The 24,967-nt window shown below is 36.4% G+C and overlaps 1 protein-coding gene across 7 annotated transcripts in view; it reads right to left on the bottom strand.

Moving 5' to 3' along the window:
- The window catches only part of DOP1A (DOP1 leucine zipper like protein A), a 138,696-nt gene that overhangs the window by 93,837 nt on the left and 19,892 nt on the right, over positions 1–24,967 (bottom strand). For 4 of the 7 annotated variants that reach the window (XR_011650088.1, XR_011650089.1, XM_058307087.2 and 1 more), the window contains exons 2-9: positions 21,965–22,157; positions 18,006–18,187; positions 15,438–15,608; positions 12,155–12,344; positions 7,089–7,187; positions 2,724–2,823; positions 1,861–1,970; positions 743–851 (exon numbers count right to left, since the gene is read on the bottom strand). Coding sequence is in view for 4 of the 7 variants with exons in the window: in XM_058307087.2 (XP_058163070.1) it covers positions 743–851; positions 1,861–1,970; positions 2,724–2,823; positions 7,089–7,187; positions 12,155–12,344; positions 15,438–15,608; positions 18,006–18,187; positions 21,965–22,102 (1,099 nt within the window). In the remaining 3 variants the exon portion in view is untranslated. The remainder of the gene's footprint in view (positions 1–742; positions 852–1,860; positions 1,971–2,723; positions 2,824–7,088; positions 7,188–12,154; positions 12,345–15,437; positions 15,609–18,005; positions 18,188–21,964; positions 22,158–24,967) is intronic. The other 3 variants (XR_011650087.1, XM_058307086.2, XM_071218577.1) reach the window with 2 other exon arrangements.

Genomic DNA, 24,967 nt, shown 5'->3' with positions numbered 1-24,967 from the left:
TTTTTATTTATTTCTCTCCCTTTCCTGCCATCCCCCCCACCCCAGTTGTCTGCTCTCTGTGTCCATTCGCTGAGTGTTCTTCTGTGTCCATTTGTATTCTTGTTAGTGGCACTGGGAATCTGTGTCTCTTTTTGTTGTGTCATCTTGTTGTGTCAGTTCTCCATGTGTGTGGTGCCACTACTGGGCAGGTTGCACTTTACTTTGCGCTGGGCAGCTCTCCTTAAAGGGTGCATTCCTTGTGCGTGGGGCTCCCCTATGCGGGGGACACCCCTGTGTGGCACGGCACTCCTTGAGCACATCAGCACTGTGCATGGGCCAGCTCATCACACAGGTCAGGAGGCCCTGGGTTTGAACCCTGGACCTTCCATGTGGTAGACAGATGCTCTATACGTTGAGCCAAATCTGCTTCCCTCCTTGAGCTCTCTAAACTATGAGTGTCATAACACAGATCATAAATATTTCAATTGTAGTAACCTAAGATTAATTAGAATTTAGATGGCATCTTTAAGGTTACTCTTCCACTATATTTGTAGTACAGGATATACCGATAACATACTGATTGCATATACACCTCTATCTTTACTAGTGTAAATTTTAGATCGAAAACTACTGGAAACCTGTATTTAAAGGCAACCTTAAAATACAGTAATTTTCCTATGTAATAACTTGTCTTCTCATTTTTATTATGAAATGAGACAAAGCAACCAAATGGGACTTTATGTCCTAGGGCAGTATATATTACCTAGCTCAGGTTTGTCCAGTAAACTGATTAAAATTCGAAAAGGTTTTAGGTCCTGCATTAGAGTGCTCTCTTCTCCAAATCCATTCACTTGTAAGATCCCCACCATTGCCTTTAAAAGAGAAAAAGTAGACCAATCATTTAAGTAACAGATGCAAAGATTTAAGATTCTTAAAATGCAACTATATGTAATGGAGATTTATATCCCCTATTGCTTTTCTGAAGCCCTTTCTCCAATGTTGGCTTTTTCCCTCTTCTAGGAAAAAAAAAAGTTACAGTCCTCTGTTTTTAGGAAAAAAAGAACAATGCCTAAATTTTCTCGAGGAAAAAAGTAGAAGAGTCAAAGAAAATCTAGAAAAATATAACCATAAATTGTTTGCCCACAAGATGAAAATGTTTCTACATAAGATGATCAACATGTCTCAAACCATGCCATATTATCATAGCAGTATCTGGTGTTGTGAATTATTTTCCCATTACTGGCTCAAAACTAACTATATTCTTATAATCCTATTCATTGAAAAATGTTTCTTATATAACTTATTCTCAGTTTATGTTAAGATGTCTTGAAGAAACATCACTGAAGTAAAAAATAAGATGAAGTAAACCTATGGATCATTTTACCTTTTCCATTACAATAGCTGTTCCGCTACATTTAGATTTCTGTTACCACCTATATTTTTCTGGGGCTTCAGAGTTAGTAAAACAGGTTCTATCCCAGTTCTGGAAAAGCTCCCACTTTCAAAGGGCAGACAGGCATGAAGCTGCAAATTATGTTTTAATAAAGTCATGAAAATAACAAAAATTATTCATTTTCTGACCTTATGGGGAAGCGAATCTGGGTTATGATTACTTATTTTATAGACACTAGGTTAAACTTTTTATTTTGAAGTAATTTCAAACTTACAGGTAGTTGTAGAAATAACACAAAGGACATACAGAGAATTTTAACATACCCTCCAGTCATTAGGTTACTGTAGTCATTCTTAAGAATCCTGTGAGTCTTGTCCCCACCTCCCTCAAACTGTGAATGTGATGAAAACTGCAGTTTCTCTTATACTTTTCCAGTAAGTCTCAGTGGTCAGTGAGGAAGCAAAGAATAAAATGAAAATAGCCATTACCTGGACTAATAATTCTTTTGAAAAGGTGCTGAAGTAGTAAGTGGCATGTTCTTCAGGATTACTGTGCCTTGTACTTCTGGGTCCTATCACAGCACCATTGTTATCAAAACCTCCATGAAAACAAATCACAAAATAAAATAAAATGGAAGCCTCAGTATTATTGTTCATGAAGTACCAAAACAGCAAATATCTCAAAAACAGCACTCAACACTCACCAATTTGTAGCCCATTCAATGTCAGCAAGAGAGATCATTTTAGATAGTTTAATAAAGGGAAACCAATTCAATACATAAGTGAGTAGTATAGTATTCTTCTAGGATTGCTCTTTTACATCATACAAAACAATGAAATAACTAAAGATGCAAAAAATCCAAGATAAGTTATTTTGTGTCCTCTTTTAGAGTGGTAAAGAGTGTGTGGAAGACAGGACAACTGCTCACAAAAGTATGGAGGATCAAAGTGTACATAATACTTTATTTGCCTAAGTGGGAAATAGGTACCATGTGTGAGATAGTAGAACTGGTTTTATTTAGTCTCTGGTCCCGATTCCTTTGATGACGTCAATGTTTTGGAAATTATGCCATTATTTCTATTATTAATTTATCCTTATCTACTTTCTTATAACAACTTCAATTTATACAGGAGAAAATCTTCTCAAGGGAAATATGACCTTATGTATTCAAATCGCCTTTCTGGTAGAAACTTTTATATATAAAACAATTAATATTGCTTATCTTTTTATTATCCATTAAGCAAACTTCCAGTTCCTTCATTTAGGACATACACGCAAATTGGTAATAATTATGTATGGCAAGTTTTTCTCCTCCTTTTCCCAATTCTGACCACGTGCATCACACACCTACCTAGAAGCCATGCATAAAGTCTTCGGTTCAGGGACATATCCCTCCTTAACACTACATGAAGAGCTGCTGACAAGATCCTGATCATATCTGGTCGAGTGGCCTAAAAAAGTTAGGAATGTAGCTGTACTTAATCACATACAAAAACACAAAAAAGTATTAATTTTTTCCTCTTTAAAAAATACCTTGCAATATGTTCAAGTACGCTGGTGTTAGTGAAATGCTCTTGGTTCTGGGCTTCTAGGTTCTTGGCTATGTCCCATAAAGGAATTTAAAAACATGGCATAGGGTAGGCATGGGACTAAAGAGTTTATTAAGAAACGAGAAAAGAGGTAAGTACATACCAAGGCATGGGTGTGGCCTGTGCTACAGGGGGAGATGCACATGTGGGGCCCCAGGTTAGACCTTTTTAAGACCTTTCCTCCTTCCCTTTCCTAGTGTTGGGGAGGGGCCCCAGCTGTTTGCTCTATCTGTTTGCTCTCAGGGGGCCAATGATGAGGCCTTTTGTTTGGAGTTATCCAGGACCAAGGGGGTAGGCCTGTTTGGAGTTATCCAGGGCTTCCCTCTGACCCCAGAAAAAGTTCCAAACTGATCTCAAGGGCAGGATCTTGGTGGGGTCTTTCTGGCTTTGTTCTTAGTAGCAGCCTTCCCTCAGGGGTTTCCAGGCAGGGTTTCACAGCCATGCTTTCTGCCTGGTCCCAGCTGTCTTCCTTCTTTCCCTATACTAACTTGCCTTACTAGGTTTATAAAGTACTTTCATATAACATTATCTCATTTGATCTTTCAAACACAGGAATTATTACCACCATTTTGGAGATTAAGAAACAGGAAGAAAAGTTAGGTAATATTGCTATTTAGTAGAACTAAAATGAATTATTTTAACATCCAGTTCAGAATTCTTTATCTTATCCAGTAATAGCAAAACCTAACACAGAAAGAAAATGGAGCAAGGTGGGACCAGTGTAAGAATATTCTAAGGCTTTCATATTCATAGTGTTGTCAACTGGGTGTAAACTCTTTAGAAGTTCACTATCTTCGATTCTAAGTCCTTCATTTTATTTTCTTCTTTTAAAAGGAAGTTTAATTTATAGTATATCAAGTATACAGAAGAACACGGAAATGTTAACAAATCCTTATGTACCCATCATTCAGCTTTAACAAATTTTAATATTTTTCCATTTTGCTCCTGATCTTTTTAAGAGAAATCATTTCTTTTTCTTTGCCTCTTTCCCAATAGCCTTAATTATAATTTTAAAAAATGATTTACTAAAGGATATCTGGTATCTGCTACAAGAGGTAAAAATTTAAAATTTAGGGTGTAGATGTTGCTCATGTGGTTGAGTGCCTGCTTCCCATGGGCTTGATCCCCTGTAACTTCTCAAACAAAACAAACAAACAAATGAGAAAACCAATTCTCATTGGGAAGCGGATGAAGCTCAGTGGTCAAGTATCTGCTTCCCATGTACAAAGTCCTCAGTTCTATCTCAGTACCTCCATTTAAAAATAAAAAAATTAAAATCTGAAGTATGATGGTTGTTCTCAAGGAAAAGCAGTGATGTGTTTGAGTTGTGAGTTGAACTACCAGCTTTTTTCACAGAATACCATTTTTATGTGAAAGAATGGCTGAAGGCAAACTATGATTATTCAGACTTGGAAACCTGGCAGGGATTTTCTGAAACATAAAGTGAGCCTGTCACTTCAAGCAAAGCAATTAACATTAATTGTTGCAACAGATAAAATTTGAGCTTTTAAGAGAAAATTAGAATTTTGGAAAACATGCATTTTGCTTGAAATTGTGTTGCACTGAACTGTATTAAACTGAATTGAATTGGCTTGAAAGCTTACCAATACTTAAAAAAACTTTACTGTGATCAGTGGTGATAGTAATGAATGAGATTATTTTATATTGTATAATAAAATGTGTCAACATTTGGAAGATCTACATAATTTGGTAAGCCATTATTTTCCAAATAACCAATCACGAAGTTGCAAAATCATGCATGGTTGTAATAGATCCATTCAAAGTGCAGGACAGACCATTGGATTTGAATGAAACAGACTTTAGAAAGTTTACTGATAAGGTTTCAGATTGCATATTGAAATTAATTTTTAAGAAGCTATATAGCCTGTCAAGTTTTGGTCTGGTATCACTCTTTTGTTGGAAACTGTTATTTTCATAAAAATGTTATCTATGCTAACATGTAATATATTAGCTGTTATTTTAAATGAGTAAATATTTAAAAATTTGCCAGTTGTATTTTCTAATATGATAAATAAAGATTTTTAGGGTCCCCAAAAATTTATTAAAAAAAAAATTTTTTTTTGAGGTACCAGGGCTGGGCATTGAACCCTGGACCTCATATGTTGGAAGCTGGTGCTCAACCAATGACCACATCAGCTTCCTGAGTTGGTTTTTTTTTGTTTGTTTGCTTGTTGTTTGTTTTTGTTTTTAGGGGACACCAGGAACTGAACCTGGGACCACCCATGTGGGAAGCAGGAACTCAATTGCTTGAGCCACATCTGCCCCCTCCTCAATAATTTAAATGTTAACAGGATAATGAAAACAAACTGAGAACTGCTGACCTATCTGTTCAACAGTTGATATGTAGATTATATGGTCCATGAATCTTAAAAGTACAAATGTCTACCAATCTTATTTTGGGAGAAAAACTACTTGAGTTCTAATCATACCACCACCTACTTCTGAAATGGAACTCCTCAAAATTATCCATGAGGATTGGAATCAACTTCTTCCAAACTTCTGTTAATGTTGATATATTGACCTCCTCCCATGAATTACAAATGTTTTTAATGGCATCTGGAATGGTGAATCCTTTCCAGAAGGTTTTCAACTTACTTTGCCCAGCTCCATCAGAGGTATCACTATCAATGGCAGCTATAGCCTTATGAAATGTATTTCTTAAATAATAAGACTTGAAATAAGTCCTTGATCCACAAGTTGCAGAATGGATGTTGTGTTAGCAGGCAGGAAAACAACATTCATCCATTGTACATATCCATCAGAGCTCTTAGGTGACCAGGTCCATTGTCAATGAGCAAAAATATTTTGAAAGTAATCTTTTTTTCTGAGCAGGTTTCAACAGTGGGCTTAAAATATTGAGTAAACCATATTGTAAACAGAAGTGCTGTTATTCAGGTTTTGTTCCATTCATAGAGCACCGGCTGAGGAGATAATCTTAAGATTTATGCTCTTAAGAGCATAATTCTTAAGAGCTCTAGGATTTTTGGCATGGTAAATAAGCATTGGTTTAAAGTCACAAGCTCCATTAGCCCCTAACAAGAGCTAGCCTGTCCTTTGAAACTCTGAAGCCAGGCATTGTCTTCTCCTTTCTAGCTATGAAAGTCTTCCAATAGAAAGCTGTTTCATCTACATTGAACATCTGCTGTTTAGGGTAGCCACTTTGATCAATTATCTTAGCTAGATCTTCTGGATAACTTGCTTCACTTGCACTTCTATGTTATGGAGATGGCTTCTTTCCTTAAAACTCATGAACCAACCTCTGCTAGCTTGAAACTTTTCTTCTGTAGGTTCCTCACCTCTCTCAACCTTCACAGAACTGAAGTTAGGGCCTTGCTCTAGATTAGGCTTTGGCTTAAGGTAATGTTGTGGCTGATTTGATCTTCTACCCAGACTACTAGAGCTTTCCCCATATCAGCAAAAGGTTGTTTTCCTTTCTTATCCTTCATGTGTTCTCTGAGTAACACTTTTAATTTCCTTCAAGAACTTTTCCTCTTCACAACTTGGCTGTTTGGCACAAGAAACTTAAGTTTTGGCTTGTCTCGGCATTTGACATGCTTTCCTTACTAAGCTTAATCATTTCTAGCTTTGGATTTAAAGTGAGAGATGTGCAACTCTTCCTTTCACTTGAATACTTAGAGGACATTGTAGGGGTGTTAACTGGCCTAATTTCAGTATTGTAATGTCTCCAGGAATAGAGAGGCCTGAAAAGAGGGAGAGGGAGAGAATAGGGGAATCGCTAGTCAATGGAGCAGTCACAACACACATTTAGGGATCAAGTTCACTGTCTTATATGGGAACAGTTCATGACAACAATTACAATAGTAAACATAAAAGATCACTGATCATAGATCACCGTAACAGCTATAGTAATAATAAAAAGTTTGAAATCCTGTGACAATTACCAAATTGTGACAAAGAGTCATAAAGTGAGCACATGAGGTTGGAAAAATGGTGCTGACAGACTTGCTCAAAGCAGGGTTGCCACACACCTTCAATTTGTAGAAAATGCAGTATCCACAAAGTGCAATCAATTGAAGTGCAATAATAAGAGGCATGCCTATATTTTCCAAAGAATGCCTTATATCACGTGAGCTTTAATGTTTTACCTGACTCATGTGGAATGGAAAACAGAAGAGTATGAGGTCCAGTGTGCTCCTCTGTACAAGTACGCTTGAGTCCTGCACTGAAGTACTTACTGCTTCTACCTGAAATAAGAGAACCTTTAACATCTATTGTCAAATACACTGGGAAATTTTTGCAATGAAAATGTAATATCTCTTTCATTTTCTCAGTATATAAAAGTATGTTTTCTCAGCATCTTATCAGTAATTTTAAATGTTTTCACATTACTTTGAATAGGTAAATATATGATGATGGGTCATATGCTATGAAGTTTAAAAGGGTATAGAAGAAAAAGGTGCTGAGAACTTCTCCCCAACCATCCAATTTCCCTTTTGCAATCAGCTAGTATTACTAGCATTTTTCTTCAAATAAAATAGAAATACACATTCATATCCCCAAACACTGCCTTATTCATGAAAGTAGCCTATTAAACATATGCTAATTTTTTTTTTTGTCACTTGTGCTTTTTGCATTGCATCTAAGAAAAAATTGTCTAATCCAAGGTCATTAAGATTTATTCCGGTTTCTGGATTTTTTTTTAAAGGTTTATTTTATTTATTTCTCTCCCCTTCCCTGCCCGCCCCTGTTCCAGTTGTCTGTTCTCTGTGTCCATTTGCTGTGTGTTCTTCTTTTTTGTCCGCTTCTGTTGTTGTCAGCGGCATGAGAATCTGTGTTTCTTTTTTGTTGTTGTTGTGTCATTTTGCTGCGTCAGCTCTCCGTGTGTGTGGTGTTATTCCTGGGCAGGCTGCACTTTCTTTCACGCTGGGTGGCTCTCCTTACGGGGCCACTCCTTGAGCATGGGGCTCCCCTACGCGGGGCCACCCCCTGCGGGGCACGGCACTCCTTGCGGGCATCAGCACTGTGCGTGGGCCAGCTCCACACGGGTCAAGGAGGCCTGGGGTTTGAACTGTGGACCTCCCACGTGGTAGACGGACGCCCTATCCACTGGGCCTGTTCCGTTTCTAATGTGTGTTTCATGTTTGAAGAAACTGTCAAACTATTTTCCACTGTGCCTATACCATTTCTATGCAGATTTTTAAAAATGCTGTTACATTTCCTTTTATTGCACCTTGTTTTCATTTAACAACGGATTCTTTTAATAACATCTTTTTTTATTTTTTATTTTTCTCCCCTTCCCCGCCCACTGGTTGTCTGCTCTCTTTGTCCATTTGATGTGTGTTCTTCTGTGTCTGCCTGCACCTGGCATCTGTTTCTTGTTTTGCTGCATCATCTTGCTGTGTCAGCTGTCCGTGTGTGCAGCGCCATTCCTGGGCAGGCTGCACTTTTTTCGCGCTAGCTCTCCTTATGCACACTCTCTGCGCGTGGGGATCCCCTACGTGGGGGACACTCCTGCGTGGCATGGCACTCCTTGGGCACATCAGCACTGCGCGTGGGCCAGCTCATCACATGGGTCAGGAGGCCCTGGGTTTGAACCTTGGACCTCCCATGTGGTAGGCAGACACTCTATCTGTTGGGCCCAATCCACTTCCCTTAACAATGTATTTTAGAGACCTTTCCATATCACTACAAAAAGCGTCCATTTTTCTTATGGTCAAAGTATTTAATTTTATAGATGTACCCTAATTTATTAAACTAGGTGCCTAATATTTAAATATATGCTGTAAATACCCTTATATAACATACATGTGTATCTATAGCATAAATCCCTTGAAGTAGAATTGCCAGGTCATGGAGTACAGGCAGTTGCAATTTACTGTTATATTCTCACCAACAATGTGTAAAAGTTTCTATTTTCCTATATGCTCACCAATACATTTTTTATTTTGCAAATCTAAAAGATAAAAACTGCTGTCTTGGTATGGTTTGATTTTTTTTCAAATATGAATAATGCTGAGTATATTTTTTCATGTTTGAATTCTTTTTATTTCCTTTATGCTGTCTATTCAAATCTATTTTCTACTTGATTGCTAATATTTATTCATTATAATAGATCTGTGACTATTAGGGAGACTTATCCTTTGTGTGGTGTTGCAAGTATTTTCCCAGTATGTAATTTCCTTTTTTTTTTTAAACAAACAACAAAGTAAACCATAGGATCAACTTTATTGCTAATCGATTTGGCTTCTCCCTCCCTATGTTCTTGGCCATTAGAGTGGTCTAAACCCCTTCCAGGATGGCACAATGCTTAGGTGCTGCTGGGCTAGAGCCAAGGAGGTACAGCTTGCTTCCCAAGTCTGTCCCTGGCCCTGGGCCTCCCATGACTTCACTCCACCCTACTATATATCAAAGCATGTAAATACAGGTAGAGGCACAGCCCAGAACAATGGTCAGGAAGACTGATGTGTAAATGGATTTGGGACCAAGACCTAATCTTCTATCCCTACCCCATGCTGAAGCCTACGGTTAAGTCTGGGAAAAACAGGGGGCCTGATCCCAAACTCTGGCTCAAATTATGCAACAGCACAAATGGCTCAACTCCCTTTTGCTATCCACCCTCAAAGATTCCCAATCCTGAGGTTGACTCATCCCAGAGCTCCCCTCCAGGCCTGGGTAACAGATTGCAGGGTCCAGTTTTCTCCTTCCCACCCCTACCCAGAGGTCAGTGGGTACTGAGTCTTTCTAGGTGCCAGGGAGAAACCATTTTAAGTCATTAAAAATAACTAATAATGTATTTTAAAATCTGCATAAAAGTAGTATAGCCACTTTGGAAAATAATTTGGCAGTTTCTTACAAAGTTAAATACATATTAGAAGAAATTACAGGGAAAAAATTTTATGACTTGGCATCAGACAATGGTTTCTTAGATATAATGCCAAAGCACAGGTGAGAAAAGAAAAAGTAATGAACTTCAAAATTAAAACTTTGTGCTTCAAAGGACACTATCAAGAAAATAAGAAGAAAACCCACTAAATGGGGGAAATATTTTCAAATCGTACATTTGATAAGGGATTTGTATCCAAAATATATAAGAATTCTTACAACTAACCAATACAAAGACAAATAATCCAATTTAAGAAATGAGGAAAGCATCTTCTCCAAAGAAGATATACAAATGGCTAATAAGCAAATGAAAAGATGCTCAACATCATTGGTCATTTGGAAAATGTAAATCAAAACCACAATGAGATACCATTTCATATTCACTAGGCTAAAATAAAAAGAAGGTAAGTGTTGACAGGAGTGGAGAAATTGGAGCCCTAATACGTAGTTAGTGGGAATGTAAAATGGTACAGCTACCTTGGAAAACAGTCTGGGTGTTCCTCAAAAAGTTAAACAGAGAGTCATTAAATGAACCAGCAATTCCACTCCTAAGGATATACCCAAGAGAAATGAAACCATTTACACAAAACTTTTTTATGTATTCTCAAATGTATTCTCATAGTAATTATCCAAGTAGCCCAAAAGTAGAACTACCCAAATACCCATCCTCTGATGAATAAATCAATAAAATGTGGCATATTTATATAATGGAATATTATTGGTGATAAAAAGGAATCAAGTACTGGTATATGGTACCAGATGGATGAACTATGAAAAGATTGTTAAATGAAAAAAGTCATACTTATAGGATCACATATATGATTCCATTTATATGAAATGTCCAGAATTGGCAAATCCATTGAAACAGAAAGTAGATTAGTGGTTGCCAGAGGAAGTAGAAAAGGGAGAATGAGTAGTGATTAATGAATATTGGGTTTCTTTGAGGGGAAGCCAGGATGAAAATGTTCTGGAATTAAGACAATGTTGATATTTGTACACCTCTGAATATACTAAACACCAGTGAACTGTACAATTTAAAGGGTGAATTGTATAGTATGTGAATTATAGCTCAAAAAAGCTGTTATAAACCAGACTTAATGGTTATCTATTATATGATTCCATTTATATAGCATTATGGAAAAAAACAAAATCATAGGCACAAAAAAACAGACTAGTGCTTGCAAATGATTGGGAGTATAAGGGGAGGAGAGTCATTCCAAAGGGCAAAGGGAAACTTTGGGATGATGGAAATGTTCAGTATCTTGATTGTAGCAGTGGTTCCATGACTGCATGTATTTGTCACAATTTCTACAAATGCACGTGTAGGAAGGGTTAACTTTACTATATGTAAACTATACTTTAATAAACCTGATCTTAAAAATCTGCATTAAAAAATTCTTATAATGCAAATGCAGGTCTAGCAAACATAATGCTAATCCTAGATTACCTATTGATTTAAAAACAAACAAAAAACAAAAAGTAAAATATAAAACAAATTTATGTTTTATAGACCCTGGGAAAAAGAATTTTCAGCAAAGTACAAAAATTTAAAGCATTCCTTTCTTTAATTTTGTAATTCTTTACTGTGGAATAGCTTAGGATGTCACTTCCGTTTTAGATAACAGAATTTATAACTGAGCAAGGAAGAGTAATTTGGATTATAAAATTCTTGCTTTAATAAAAATTCCTTAAATAGTAAAAAAAAAAAAAAAAAAAAATTCTCATAATGACCCTTAAAGGTTTGCCTTTTTAAACTGATAGAATTCTGTAATCAGAATTCTGACTATAGAATTCTGTATATATATATATAGAGAGAGAGAGAGAGAGAGAGAGAAAAGGTTTCCTTCTCTTTATCTTGGAATTACAAATAAAAGTATAAACAAACACCAGTATAGTTTTTTTGTGACTATCTTTTACTATCTGCTTTAGCACTGTATCTTCTCACATGCATCCTGCATAGACTCTGGCTATCACTTTGTCTAAAATCTGACTTTTCTATAAATAAGGCTATGACTGAAGAAAAAATCCATTTTGATATAAAATAATTAATGTGGCTATGTTAATGGTCTGATCTTCAGCAAAATAATAAAAGCATATTTACTTGAGTAAAGTAATGCAGAAAACATAAAGAACAATCCTTTTCATGAAAAACATGATTAAACTTTTAAAAACAATAATTAATGATTATTTTGACTTTTAATTTTCTTTGGCAAAGAATGTAAATAGGAAAACAGGAACATCGTTCATGGCTCTGTCCTCAATATCTTCCTGCAAGAGTGCCTGGCTCTAAAAAAATACTTATTAAATGACAACCATATTTTTGACTTACCATTAGCTCAATATCACTGCCAATTATATAAAGCTGATCTTCCATAGAAAGCTTCCTGTTTAAATGGGAGAGCACATACGTGATTCCAGGTAAACGCACAGCAGGGCTGGTAAGAAGACTACCCCAGAGGGCGCTGTAGAATGCTGACTGGTCCACTGCAGCAGCAACCTTTTCCAACAGTGTGTTTGTTCTGAGGTACAAAATGTGGTTTGAGAAGGGAGACATTTACTATCACATTCTAGAAATAAATCATTGTTGTCTTCCAGAGTGGATGAAAGCATCTACACTACAGTTATATGCTCTGCTCTGGAAATAAGTGGGAGAGACTGGAAGAAACATACAATTTAGAGTCAGAGGTCTAGATTTAAGTTCCAGAACCACCATTTCCTAGCCATGTAACTTTGGGGAAGTCATTTAATCGTTTTACAGTTCAATTTCCTCATCTGTAAAGTGAAGATAACAAAACCACTGCCACCAGCCCTATTCTTCCTCGCTGCATTGTTTAACTATTTACTCTAAGTAATAGAACACTATACACATTTTAGTTTTCGGTAAATTATAGTAGAACACATCTTCTGTTGATTTTCTACAAGACATTAAAGGACTTTTCCAAATGTTTCCTTCTTGTTGAATCACACATACAATTCACAACTTTAATGAATTACACCTGCAAAAAAATCCAGGATGCATCTTGCTTTATTTATGATAAGTTTAAACATAAGATAAATGATATAATACATAAAAATTGATTACACTGTACTACAGGAGAGTCAGAATCATCAGACTTTGATGATAACTTCTGCTTACCTTACAGCTGTAATTCCTTTTGGTCTCCATTTATTTTCAGATTTAAAGAAGCATATATTTACAAACCCTTTCAAAGAACTTACGTACAATTAACTGGCAAAATAAGATAAATAATGTGTCTACTACAGTCATAAAGATGATTATTCAATTCCTTTAAAAAAAAAAAAAAGATTTATTTATTTATTTTATTTCTCTCCCCTTCACCCCTCACCCCCCACCCCAGTTGTCTGTTCTCTGCGTCTGTTTGCCGCGTCTTCTTTGTCTGCTTCTGTTGTTGTCAGAGGCACGGGAATCTGTGTCTCTTTTTGTTGCATCATCTTGTTGTGTCAGCTCTCCGTGTGTGCGGCACCATTCCTGGGCAGGCTGCACTTTCTTTCGCGCTGGGTGGCAATCCTTATGGGACACACTCCTTGCGCGTGGGGCTCCCCTACGCGGGGACACCCCTGCATGGCAGGGCACTCCTTGCACACATCAGCACTGTGCGTGGGCCAGCTCCACATGGGTTAAGGGGGCCTGGGGTTTGAACAGCGGACCTCCCATGTGGTAGACAAATGCCCTAACCACTGGGCCAAGTCCGCCGTCCCCCTGATTATTCAATTTCTATGTTAAAATTTTAATTGTAATGATAACTAGTAGAGTTATTAAGTGATACTGATTCCATGCTTCCCTTATGAGAATTAAGGTAACAATTTGAAACAAAACTGATTGGTAAACTAAATGAAATAATCTCACTAATATTCCAAAATTATGAGCAAAATTAAAAGGTTAAGTAAATAAAAGCAAGTGCTCTGCTTTGAGGATAAAATTATTTTTTCTTAAAGTAGTTTATAATGGTAAACCAATATTTTTAGCAGTTAAATTCTTACTGCATCTAGGACCTGCTAAAATACAATAAAATAGAGTAGCTGGTCAATGTACCAGAATAAATCATTTAAATTTAAATCAAGTTTTTTCGCAAAATAAGATTCTATTTTTTAATTTTGCATTTCTTATTTTTGCCACCTTAACTCATAATTACTTTTATTTTCAAGAGATCAGTAACAAGTTTAAGATACTAAATGTTACCATGCATTGTCTACAGCTATTAGCTCCCAAAGAAATAACAGTAGGATCCAAAACAGATCAAACACTTTTCTTCAAAAAGTTCATATATCGAGGGTATTGTGCCAACAGCTAGTGAAACAGCACTGTACTTGGTGTTTGGCTCTTTTCCACCATCAACAATTTAAAAATTTTGGCACAGGGCCAATTTCCTAATCTTTTTATTAATCTAAATGTCCTATCTATGTATTACTATTTTAAATTATGAGTTACAAATTTTTGAGTAACTTCCATGTGCTATGTATTGCAATTAAGTGATTTAATTATTACAACAACACAATTAAATAGATATTATTCTTGTTTTATAGATGAGGAAACCAGTAAATTTCAGAAACAAAAAAAGTTGCTTAAGGTCATGGACTAGTAAAGCTGGGATTTCATTCTGGCCCATCTAACTCCCAGATACATAGCTTTTACCAACTAGCTCTGTGTGTGTGTGTATGTGTGTGTGTGTGTGTGTGTGTGAGAGAGAGAGAGAGAGAGAGAGAGAGAGAGAGAGAGAGAGAGAGAGAGAGAGAGCACGCACGCATGAGCAAGGACTAGCAGTCAATGGAACAGAGAAACCCTTGTGCATTGCCATGTGACAGAAAAGCCAAAGACCAAGGATCACCAGTAGCCAGTCCAAGAATGGCACAGGCTTTCAGAAGAAAGTTATCACCTTGATGACACTTTGATTTTACACTCTTCCTAGCTTCAAAAACATGAGCCAATAAATTCCTGTTGTTTAAGCAAACCCATTGCATGGTATTTGTTTTAACAGGTAGGAAACTAAAAAGGAACAGTACTAGTGTACCAGACTAGGTACACTACAATATGCTAGAAACCTTCAGGTGATATACTGAAACATATAGAATTCCTTTTTGTGATGCTAAAACATAACTGAGGAGGGCAGACTTGGCCCAATGGATAGGGCGTCTGCCTACCACATGGGAGGTCCGCGGTTCAAACTCCGGGCCTACTTGATCCGTGTGGAGCTGGCCCATTTGCAGTGCTGATGCGCATAAGGAGTGCCCTGCCATGCAGGGGTGTCCCCCGCGTAGGGGAGCCCCACATGCAAGGAGTGCACCCCGTAAAGACAGCCGCCCAGTGCGAAAGAAAGTGCAGCCTGCCCAAGAATGGCGCCGCAAACACAGATAGCTGACACAACAAGATGATGCAACAAAAAGAAACTCAGATTCCTGGTGCCAGTGATAAGGATAGAAGCAGTCACAGACACAGAGAGCAGACAACGGGGGGGGGGGGGGGGGGGGAGGCGGAAGGGAGAGGAATAAATAAAAAATAAATCTTTAAAAAAAAAACATGTGATCTAACAATGCTTGCTGGCAAATCCATGATATCGGTTATTTAGCTGTACTAATAAGTAGCACCATCTTACCTCTCGTAGTACTCTGATCCTTCTTCTAATCCAGGAAGAATACCAGTTAGCAATCCTTGTAGACCAGGCTTCAGTGTTTTACCCAAAGGCAGGTAATATATCTCATACAAACTGAGTAATGTTGGTTTCACAGACATGGCGGCATTTGCAAGAAGAGGAAATAACCCAGAACTGTTTCAAATAATGACAATATATTAATCCATATGCAAATACATGTGTATATAAATCTCTTTTTTTTTTAATGAAATAAGGTACTGACTTAAAATTATAGCCAATATATTGGTGACTTTTAAATCCATTAAATTAGCCCAGGTTCCTCATGTAACCTTCATACTCATAAAACCTAGCTACCAAGCTATTTTACAAAGGCCCCAAATTTCACAATTCCAAAACAGAACTTCCCCCTTCTTTTCCTGCCAAACCTATTCAGTTTCCTATAATTGCCGCTTCAAGAAATGACATGACCATTCATCTGGCAAACCAAAAATGACAAACCTAGAAGTGGTCCGTGACCCTTATAAAATCTTCTACTCTAACCTGCGCTCAACCACCAAGTTTTCTCTCCAGCTCATTCTCTTAAATATTTAAAAATACATTAAATTCTCTCTTCCTTTACCAGAAATTTCCTTAGAAGAGACCATCATTATATCTTCATCATCATATCTTAACAAGTATTAAAAAAAAACCCAAAAAAACTATTGTTTTAATATTGCTCTGAAGCAGTCACCCCCATTAAAATCTTTCATTGGTTTCCCATTGCCCTTAGGATTAAATCTAAACCCCTTGATGTGGCTTTTAAGATCTTTCATATTGCTTATCTCTGTACAGCTCATGCACACTTACCTATTTTACTCCTGTACCCTCTGCTTCAGTCATATTGAACAATTCCTTTCAGTTCCTAGAAACTTTCATGTTCTTTATTATTCAGACCTTCATACATGCTTCCCTGACAGATATGATTTCTGCTCCCTTACTGCTACTCTCTGTATGGAAGACTCCTAAAACTTTCAGGTCTTAGCCTAAGCCATTTCCTTGAGATCTTCCCCTATTTGGACTAGATTAGGCCCTCTATTTAACGTTCCCCTAATACTCAATACTAAACTATTAGAGCATTCATCATTTTGCATTTGAATTGTTTAGTGTGTCTTCAACAGACTGCAAATATTGGAAAGCAACAGGTAATGACTATCTTTTCATTTTGGTATCCTGACTGCCTAGCACCATGTCTAACACTTAACAAGTACTTAAATGAATTAAGAATTTGTCTTGCTACTATAGTTTATACAGTAAACAAAGGTCATTGAGTGAAAATTCCCTCAACTTTCCACTTTTGTGCTTCTAATTTTAGGAACAGTTTGCCTTAAAGCTTAGTCTCTCAGTGGCGTTGAAGCTCTCTTCTCTGATAAGTTCCAGAGTCCATGGCCTGCCTTTTCCAGGGCCCTGCTTCACTCATTATTCTTTTTCTTTCCTATAATTTCTATTTCTCTTCCACCACTGACACCTCTGCCTTTCAACACAAATTTGCTCAAAACCTTCCCCATGATCCTAAAAAGAGAACAAGAACAAAACTCTCAAAAACTTTAACTTCCTCCAGGCTTGAAGGTTTTGAAATATATAAAAACGCATTCTCTCCAATTATCACCTTCTCTCAGATCTTCATTAATGACACTTCTACCACTCTACGTAACTGTTCTCACTAGTCACAAATATCTACTAATTGTCAGAGCGAATGGTCTACTGTTCAGTCCTTATCTTCCTTTGTCTGTAATATCTGATACTACTAATCATAACTTTCTCTTTCTTGAAACTCTTTTCTCTTTTGGCTTCCAGGACAACTGTTTCCTGGTACAATTTCTACCTCTGACTCCTTTTGTTCCTTTCCACTGACTACTTTTTCCCATCTGCCTTTTAAATAATATGACTTCTAAATACTCACAAAGTGGCCTCATTCCTTTTTCCACCTTGTTATTCACAATGTACCTGGGTGAGCTCAACTATTTCTTGGCTTCAAGTGCCACCCAAATGCTGACTGCTCTAAAATGTCTCTCTCTGCTCTGAGGTCCAGGTTTATAGCACCAAAAGCTTACTCTATATAATCAAATAGTCTAAGGTATTCAAACTTAACCTCTAGCCTTCTTAATAACACCTTTGTGTTAAATGAGAAAAAGCTGACGAAGCAAATTGAGAAAGAGTAAAGAGGATAATGTAGAATCACAGAAGCAAAGGGAAAAGACCATTTCAAGTAGAGAATGGTAAAAAATGTTGAAATCTGCAAGGTATCTTATTTTTTTACAGGATGGTTCTTAAGCTTAAAGTAGTAGAATGCAGTGTAGCCTCAACAATACTGAATGAAACTTTTCATATAAATAACATCTAAGAATTTAAAAAATCTACATTGAAGAATATTCTAAAGTTTTCTGAGTTACTTAATAACTATCAAAATATTTAAGATTGATAACTGAAAACAACTCTTTAAGGAATTTTCAATGTTTTAGTTCTTACTAACGAAAAGCATAAAATAGATTTAAAAATGATTTATATGTAAATAGATAGTAAAATTATTCTTACCTATATAAAAAAAGATCTTTGGCAAGTCGCTTAGAGCCAATGATTTTGAAGATAATTTCATATGTTTCAAGTGCCTTCCGATGAACTCCACCCGGTAATGCTGGATGTAGACATTGAGCTAAGCGTTTGCCTATAGTCAGCTTTTTGGGCACTACCTGGTACTTTGAGTTATTTTGTAAAACCTTTAAAAAAAAAACAAAACCATTTTCATGCAGTGGGAAATCAAAGACACATTTCATTTTATTTCTATTTTCTAGCATGGTATTAACAAAATTTATCATGGTAGGTCTCTTTAACACTGAAAAACTCAGAACTTTTGTTTATGTGGGTTATATCTATACATATATCAGAAATTAAAACTGAGGATTTAAAAATATTGTTAATTTGCTTAAAAATAATAATTACACATTAATAGAAATAATATTTTTATTAAAAATAATATTTTCCAAACCAACTTTATTGAGGAGAAATTGTTTTAGCTTTTGCAAATCTTTAAAGTCTGGCTTAATAGAAAATAGTTGGATTGTTATATAGACGTGAGCATTCAATCTACTTTTAGTTTGTTGTTTATTTGAAATATGTGAAGAAAGTATGACCTTACTACAGCTAGATAATTGAAAGCGGGAGAACCACTGCTTTAGTGAATAATTGTAATGCTTCTATGCACCTACATGTATGTACCCCCTACACATAAATGTGTGGAATAAATGTTCCATACATTTAGCACTAATATTTTCCATACATTTAGCAACAAAAAGTTCACATACACATTATCAAATTTACTAAATTTTCCTTTTTTTCCTGCCTTTTTAAAAAGGAATTTAATTTTGCAATTGAATGAAATAGATTTTGCTTTCTTTATTTAATTATAACATTTCTTTAGAGATAATGGTCAAGTCAGAATATATATATAAGAAGATCCTATCTTGCGCATTGCCCAAGGAAGAGTAGTTATTTAAATAATATCAAGATCTTACAAACATAGTCCTTCAATATTAACCCAGAAAATAATATTAAAGTGCAGATGGAATAACAAAAAAATGAAGACTCGAAATGAATACAGAATAATATGCTAGAAATAGAACTTAGAAGGAATACACAAGAAGTCCTTTATTCTACAAAAGAAAGAACTGAGGTTGAAATATATAAAATGACCTGCCAAAAGCAGTAGACCAGAACTAGCACTATAACTTTCAGTTCATTAGTCAGCATCTACTGAGACATAATGTTGTCCATGTTCTTCCAACTACAGGCCTTTAATTCAATTTTAAATTGGATATAATGCATGTAAATAAAATAAGATCTGTAGGTAACGAAAAGCAGATTAAGAAAAAAAAACAATAACAATAGAGCTGTGACATTTTATTTTTTCAAACCAGTTGCTTCCCATTTCTAGATTATTAATTTGAATTTCAGAAATAGGAGCAAAGAGTTAATAGTAACACGTACTTTTAAGAAAAATATAATTATTACCAGATGTATCTCTGTATAAGGATTTAATGATATATAACACAAAATGCTTCAGTAAAGAAATACAATTAATACCAAAGAAAATGGAAACAAAAAAGCAAAATGCAGCATCGTTTTCTAAAAGCATTTCTGAATTGGAATACTGAGATGGAAATTTAGTATATTAATAAACAAAACTATTTTATACTAAAACATATATTTAGACTGTCATCAATAAATATATATCCTTGCCTTGTTCCACAATGACTTCAGGCAAGTTTCTTCAATGACTTATATATACTATTTTGTGCTAGCTGAGAACAGTGAAATATATTTTCATGAATATTGATCAATCTATTAAAAACTAATTATGAATTTCTTTAGGCAAATTAGTATTCATAATTCAATGAATTGCTTTTTGAAATAGTTCCTAGTAACTCTTCAAGTAAACAAACTACTCCTGGATGCAATTTCTACTGAACTACTTGAACATGTGAAAATTAAGAATTTTTGAAACCTCAAATGACAAATGTTAGAAGTTAACATGTCAATGATAACCTTATGCATCTAATTTTAACGTAAACTCTTGGTACATTGAAAATGGAAGCTGTCCTTGCTATATATTTTAAGACTAATTTCTTAGCTAATAATTGTATGCTAAGCTGAAATTAAAATAGTTATTGGAAGAGCTCTTTTTACCTTTCTGTTTCCCTACCTATTTTAATAACAGCTGTGGGGAGGGGGTGGGGGCAACAAAACTGTGGGTGTTGAGGAGTCTGGCTCCAGGGCAAAGTGCTACCTGTGGGGAAGCGGATTTGGCCCAATGGATAGGGCGTCTGCCTACCACATGGGAGGTCTGTGGTTCAAACCCCAGGCCTCCTTGACCTGTGTGGAGCTGGCCCATGCGCAGTGCTGACGTAAGCAAGGATTGCCATGCCACGCGGGGGTGTCCCCCGAGTAAGGGAGCCCCATGTACAAGGAGTGCACCCTGTAAAAAGAGCCGCCCAGCGCGAAGGAAGGTGCAGCCTGTTCAAGAATGGCACCACATGCACGGAGAGCTGACACAACAAGATAATGCAACAAAAAGAAACACAGATTCCCAGTGCCGCTGATAAGGATAGAGGTGGTCACAGAGGAACACAGCAAATGGACACAGAGAGCAGACAACTGTGAAGGGAGGAAAGGGAGAGAAATAAATAAAAAATAAATCTTAAAAAAAAAAAGTTTACAAATGCTACCTTTGATTTTTCAGGCCTGACCATAGGCAATTTCAAAAGCTTTACCTGGCAAGCCACAGGGGGAGGGGGGGACAGGGGAAGTTGCCTTTCCAAAACCAGACCTGAACAGGCAGGATGAACTGCAGTCTCTGAATAGAGCTGCATTTAAAAATTCAGCATCACACTTACCTTGTCCAGTAGGCTATATACTCTTATGCATATCTGCATTCCTACCACAAATGGCTCCATTTGGTGGCCTATTTATCTAGGTAGCCCAGGACTGAGGATTTTCTCAGACATCTCTGCCAAGACCACTTTATCAGAGGAATACAAAGTCACTCTTCTCTACTGATTCAGTACTCAGCACCTTCCACTCTGAGCCTTTCCCCTCTGCCTTCCCCAAGTTACTGGGTCCATAAAACAGCAGAAACTTTTTGTTTGGGGCTCCCTTAGCAGTAAGATGATCCCTACATCTGTGCTAATCCATCTGACCCTCACCTAGCACCATTCCATGGTGGGGGAGGAGGGAGCAATGGAACACTGAGGGAGCTGGCACTTTTTCCTGTTTAGCCTCTTGCTTATACTATTGCAGTAAGAGATGAAGACCTGACTGTTACTTTCATTTTGGCTTGTTGTATTAATAGACACTTGGCAGTTCAGCTCTTTAAAGGTGTGAGGTAAGACAAATATGACATGTTAAAAAATAAATAACAGGGCCAAAATTTAAAGTTAGGAGTTGGTCAGTGATGCTACCAGAGTAATAGTGGATAAAAACCAGACATGTCAAGAAAGAGCTTTCAAGGCTAAGCTCCCAGGTCTAAGAGACTGCTCGTATATAGAGTTACCTTTGTTCTGCACACAACTAAGACTTGCATGGATATAAGGTGTCTCCTTGCTGCTATAACCACTTGGAAAAGACACAGTAACTACTGCTTTTCATTTTGGTTTTCCAATTTGATGCTAAGAGCTTCAGAATCATATGGTGTTCAATTACAGAAACGTATTTGCTCTTATGGTTAGCATATTTGCTTCCTAGTTTTGTGACTTTATAGGTAATAATGTTAATAATTATATTTTCAGGAACTGTTTTTCTTTGAAATAGAAATTCTAAAGCCTTAACATTATACCTGACTACATAAGCATTGAATTCATGAAGTAAAATAGCACGACACAAAATAATTCTGAGGTTTGCTTTTGCTTTTAAATTATTTATTTCAAGATTTAGATCTAGTAAATATAGATGCAGATTTCTAATTTTTATTCTTTTTTATGAAATAGATAAGACATACGTACCTTGTTAAGTTTTCCAAGTGCTGATATCAAATCTGCCCATTCACTGGAATATTCAAAATTTTTTAGTGCTTTATCGATTGCAGCTACGTAGTTTCTGTATTTGGAGTCACTCAATAACTCCAGCTCTTCTGTGTTCATCCTCCTACAGAGTCCCACTAGAGACCAGTTTTAAAGTCACCTACAAAATCATCACCTACAAAAGAGTTGTAGAAACAACTACGGTTACAAAGTAAAGTAAGCAGTACAATGAATTCAGATGATCTTGCTACAAAATTAATTACTAACTTTAAAATGTTTCTCAAGTTAGAAGTGGTCAAAATTCTGGTCAGCTAATATGTGAGGTCGTGGAAATATTCACAGATAGTTTCAAAGATTAGCTACTCTTGTGTAAACTGGAAAAAAATGGCTATAAGGAAGGAAGGAAGGGAGGAAAGAAGGAAGAGGAGGAAGGGAGGAAGAGAAAAGAATGACCTAAAGATCATCTTATTTTATTAAGCAACATCAGCAGTTTGGCAGTTCCTCAGAGCTGTGGACAATTGTTTGATGGTTCCTCAGAGAGTTAAGTACAGAATTATCATATGACCCAGCAATCCCATTTCTAGGTATATACTCAAATGAATTGAAGGCAGGAACCTGGCTGCACACCAATGTTCACAGCAGCATTATTCACAATTGCCAAAAGATGGGAGCAACCCAAGCATCCATCAATAAATGAATGGCTAAATAAAATGTGGTATATACATACAATGGAATATTATTCAGCTGTATAAAGGACTGAAGTGCTAATATTTGTGACAACATGGATGAACCTTCAAGACACTACATTGGGTGAAATCAGCCAGATAAAACAGGACAACTATTATATGATCTTACTTATATAAAATAATTAGAATAAGCAAATTCATAGGGTCATTATCTACTTCACAACAATAGATAACTAATACAGAGTTGTAACAAGGATTTAATCAAGGCTCAACTTAAAACTATTGTGGCCTTCCCCCATTTTTTAGTACCCTACCTGAGTGCTGACTCTACATCTTTCCCTAGAGTTGGGTTCATGGATGTGCAGAAGAATCTAAGAATGGGCTTCAGTGGGTGCCAAGTCAGTTCAGTGGGGATAAGAATACTATTCTCAAGAAATGGTGCTAGGGTAACTGGATATCCACACGCAAAAAATGAAGTTGATTCCTTCCTCATACTATACACAAAAATTAACTCAAAATAGACTGTAATTCTAAATATAGTAGTTGAAGCTATAAAACTCTTAGGAGAAAATACAGGATTAAATCTTTGTGACATGGGGTTAGTCAAAGCCTTTGTAGAAATGACACCAAAAGCAGAAACAATAAAAGAACCCAATAGCTAAACTGGACTTCATCAAAATCAAAACTTTTGTGCTTCAAAGGATACCATCTGACAACACAGATGGGAGGAAAAATATCTTCCATATATCTTATAAGAGACTTACTCTTACAAATCAATAATAAAATACAAATATCTCAACTTAAAAAATGGCAAAGATTTGAATCGACAGTTTTCCAAAGAAGATAAACAAATGGCCAGTAAACACATGAAATTATATCATTGATCATCAGGGAAATCAAGTAAAAACAACAATGAGATACCACTTCATACACACTAGGATGCATACAATTAAAAAGACATAATAAATGCTGACAAGGCTGTGGAGACACTGGAATTCTCATACATTGTTGGTGAGAATGTAAAATGGTGTAGCCATTTTGGAAAATAGTCTGGGAGTTTCTCTCAAAAGGTTAAACATAGAATAACCATAAGATCCAGGAATCCACTCCTATGTATATACTCAAGAGAAGTGAAAACATATGCCCACACACAAACTTGTTTACCTATGCTCATAGTAGCATTATTCATAATAGCCAACAAGTAAAAACAACTGATGAGTGGGTAAATAAAATGTGGTATATACATAAAATGGAAATTTGTTCAGCAATAAAAAGGAATGAAGTACTGATACGAGATGAAGGAACCTTAAGAAGATGATACTTAGCGAAATAAGCCATCCATCAGAAAATACTGCATGGTTTCATTGAAATGAAATGTCCAACATAGGCAAATCTGTAGAGATACAAAGTGGACTGATCGTTGCTTAGGACTGTGGGTGGGTGGGGGTGGTGGGGGAAATTGAGAATGACTGCTAATAGATACAGGGTTTCTTTTTTGGGATGATAAAAATGTTCTACAATTGATTATGGTGATGGTTGCTCAACTTTTTATAATACTCTTAGACCACAGTTTACTGTATTTACTCAAAAAGGTTAAACCTCTATTCTAGCAAATACAGTCTGTGATGGTTGAACTAGTTTGCATTCAAAAAAAGATGAAAACTCGGAAGTGATGTGGCTCAAGTATGGGGCTCCTGCTTATCACATGGGAGGTCTGTGGTTTGGTTCTTGGTGTCTCCCAAAGAAGACAGCGAGTTGGTGCGATGGGCATGCCCATGGCAAGCTGACACAAAAAGTGATACAAGAAGAAAAACGTAATGAGGGACACAGCAAAAGCAGGAGCAAAGGTTCCTAGTGCATTCTAAAGAGGATGAGCAGGATGGTAAGCTGGCATGACAGGCAGGTACGATGAGCTGGCATGAAAAGGTGATGTAATAAGACACAAGAGGAAAAAATAACAAGAGACACAAAGAAGCAAGGAATAGAGGGGGCTTAAGTGATTAGGCACTTGCCTCCCACATCAGAGATCCTGGATTTGGTTCCTATTGCCTCCTAAAGAAACAAAGATGACAGACACAGCAAGTGCAAACAACAAGGGGGTGGGGAGAGATAAATAAATAAATCTTTTTTTAAAAAAAAGATAAAATTTCATTAAATAAAACAAATTCCTTGGTTACAGTTATGCCAGAGGAAGGCAATATAACTTTCTAGTTCTTTCTATCCAGAAAAAATGAAAACAGAGAAACCCCCAATTCCACCTTTGGTGAGAGTAATCACCTTAATTGTAGAGTCACTTGAT

The sequence above is a fragment of the Dasypus novemcinctus genome, chromosome 11 (genome assembly GCF_030445035.2).
Source record: "Dasypus novemcinctus isolate mDasNov1 chromosome 11, mDasNov1.1.hap2, whole genome shotgun sequence".
NCBI lineage: Eukaryota > Metazoa > Chordata > Mammalia > Cingulata > Dasypodidae > Dasypus > Dasypus novemcinctus.
Note: the sequence above shows the minus strand (reverse complement) of the source record. Positions and strands in the feature narration are given on the sequence as shown.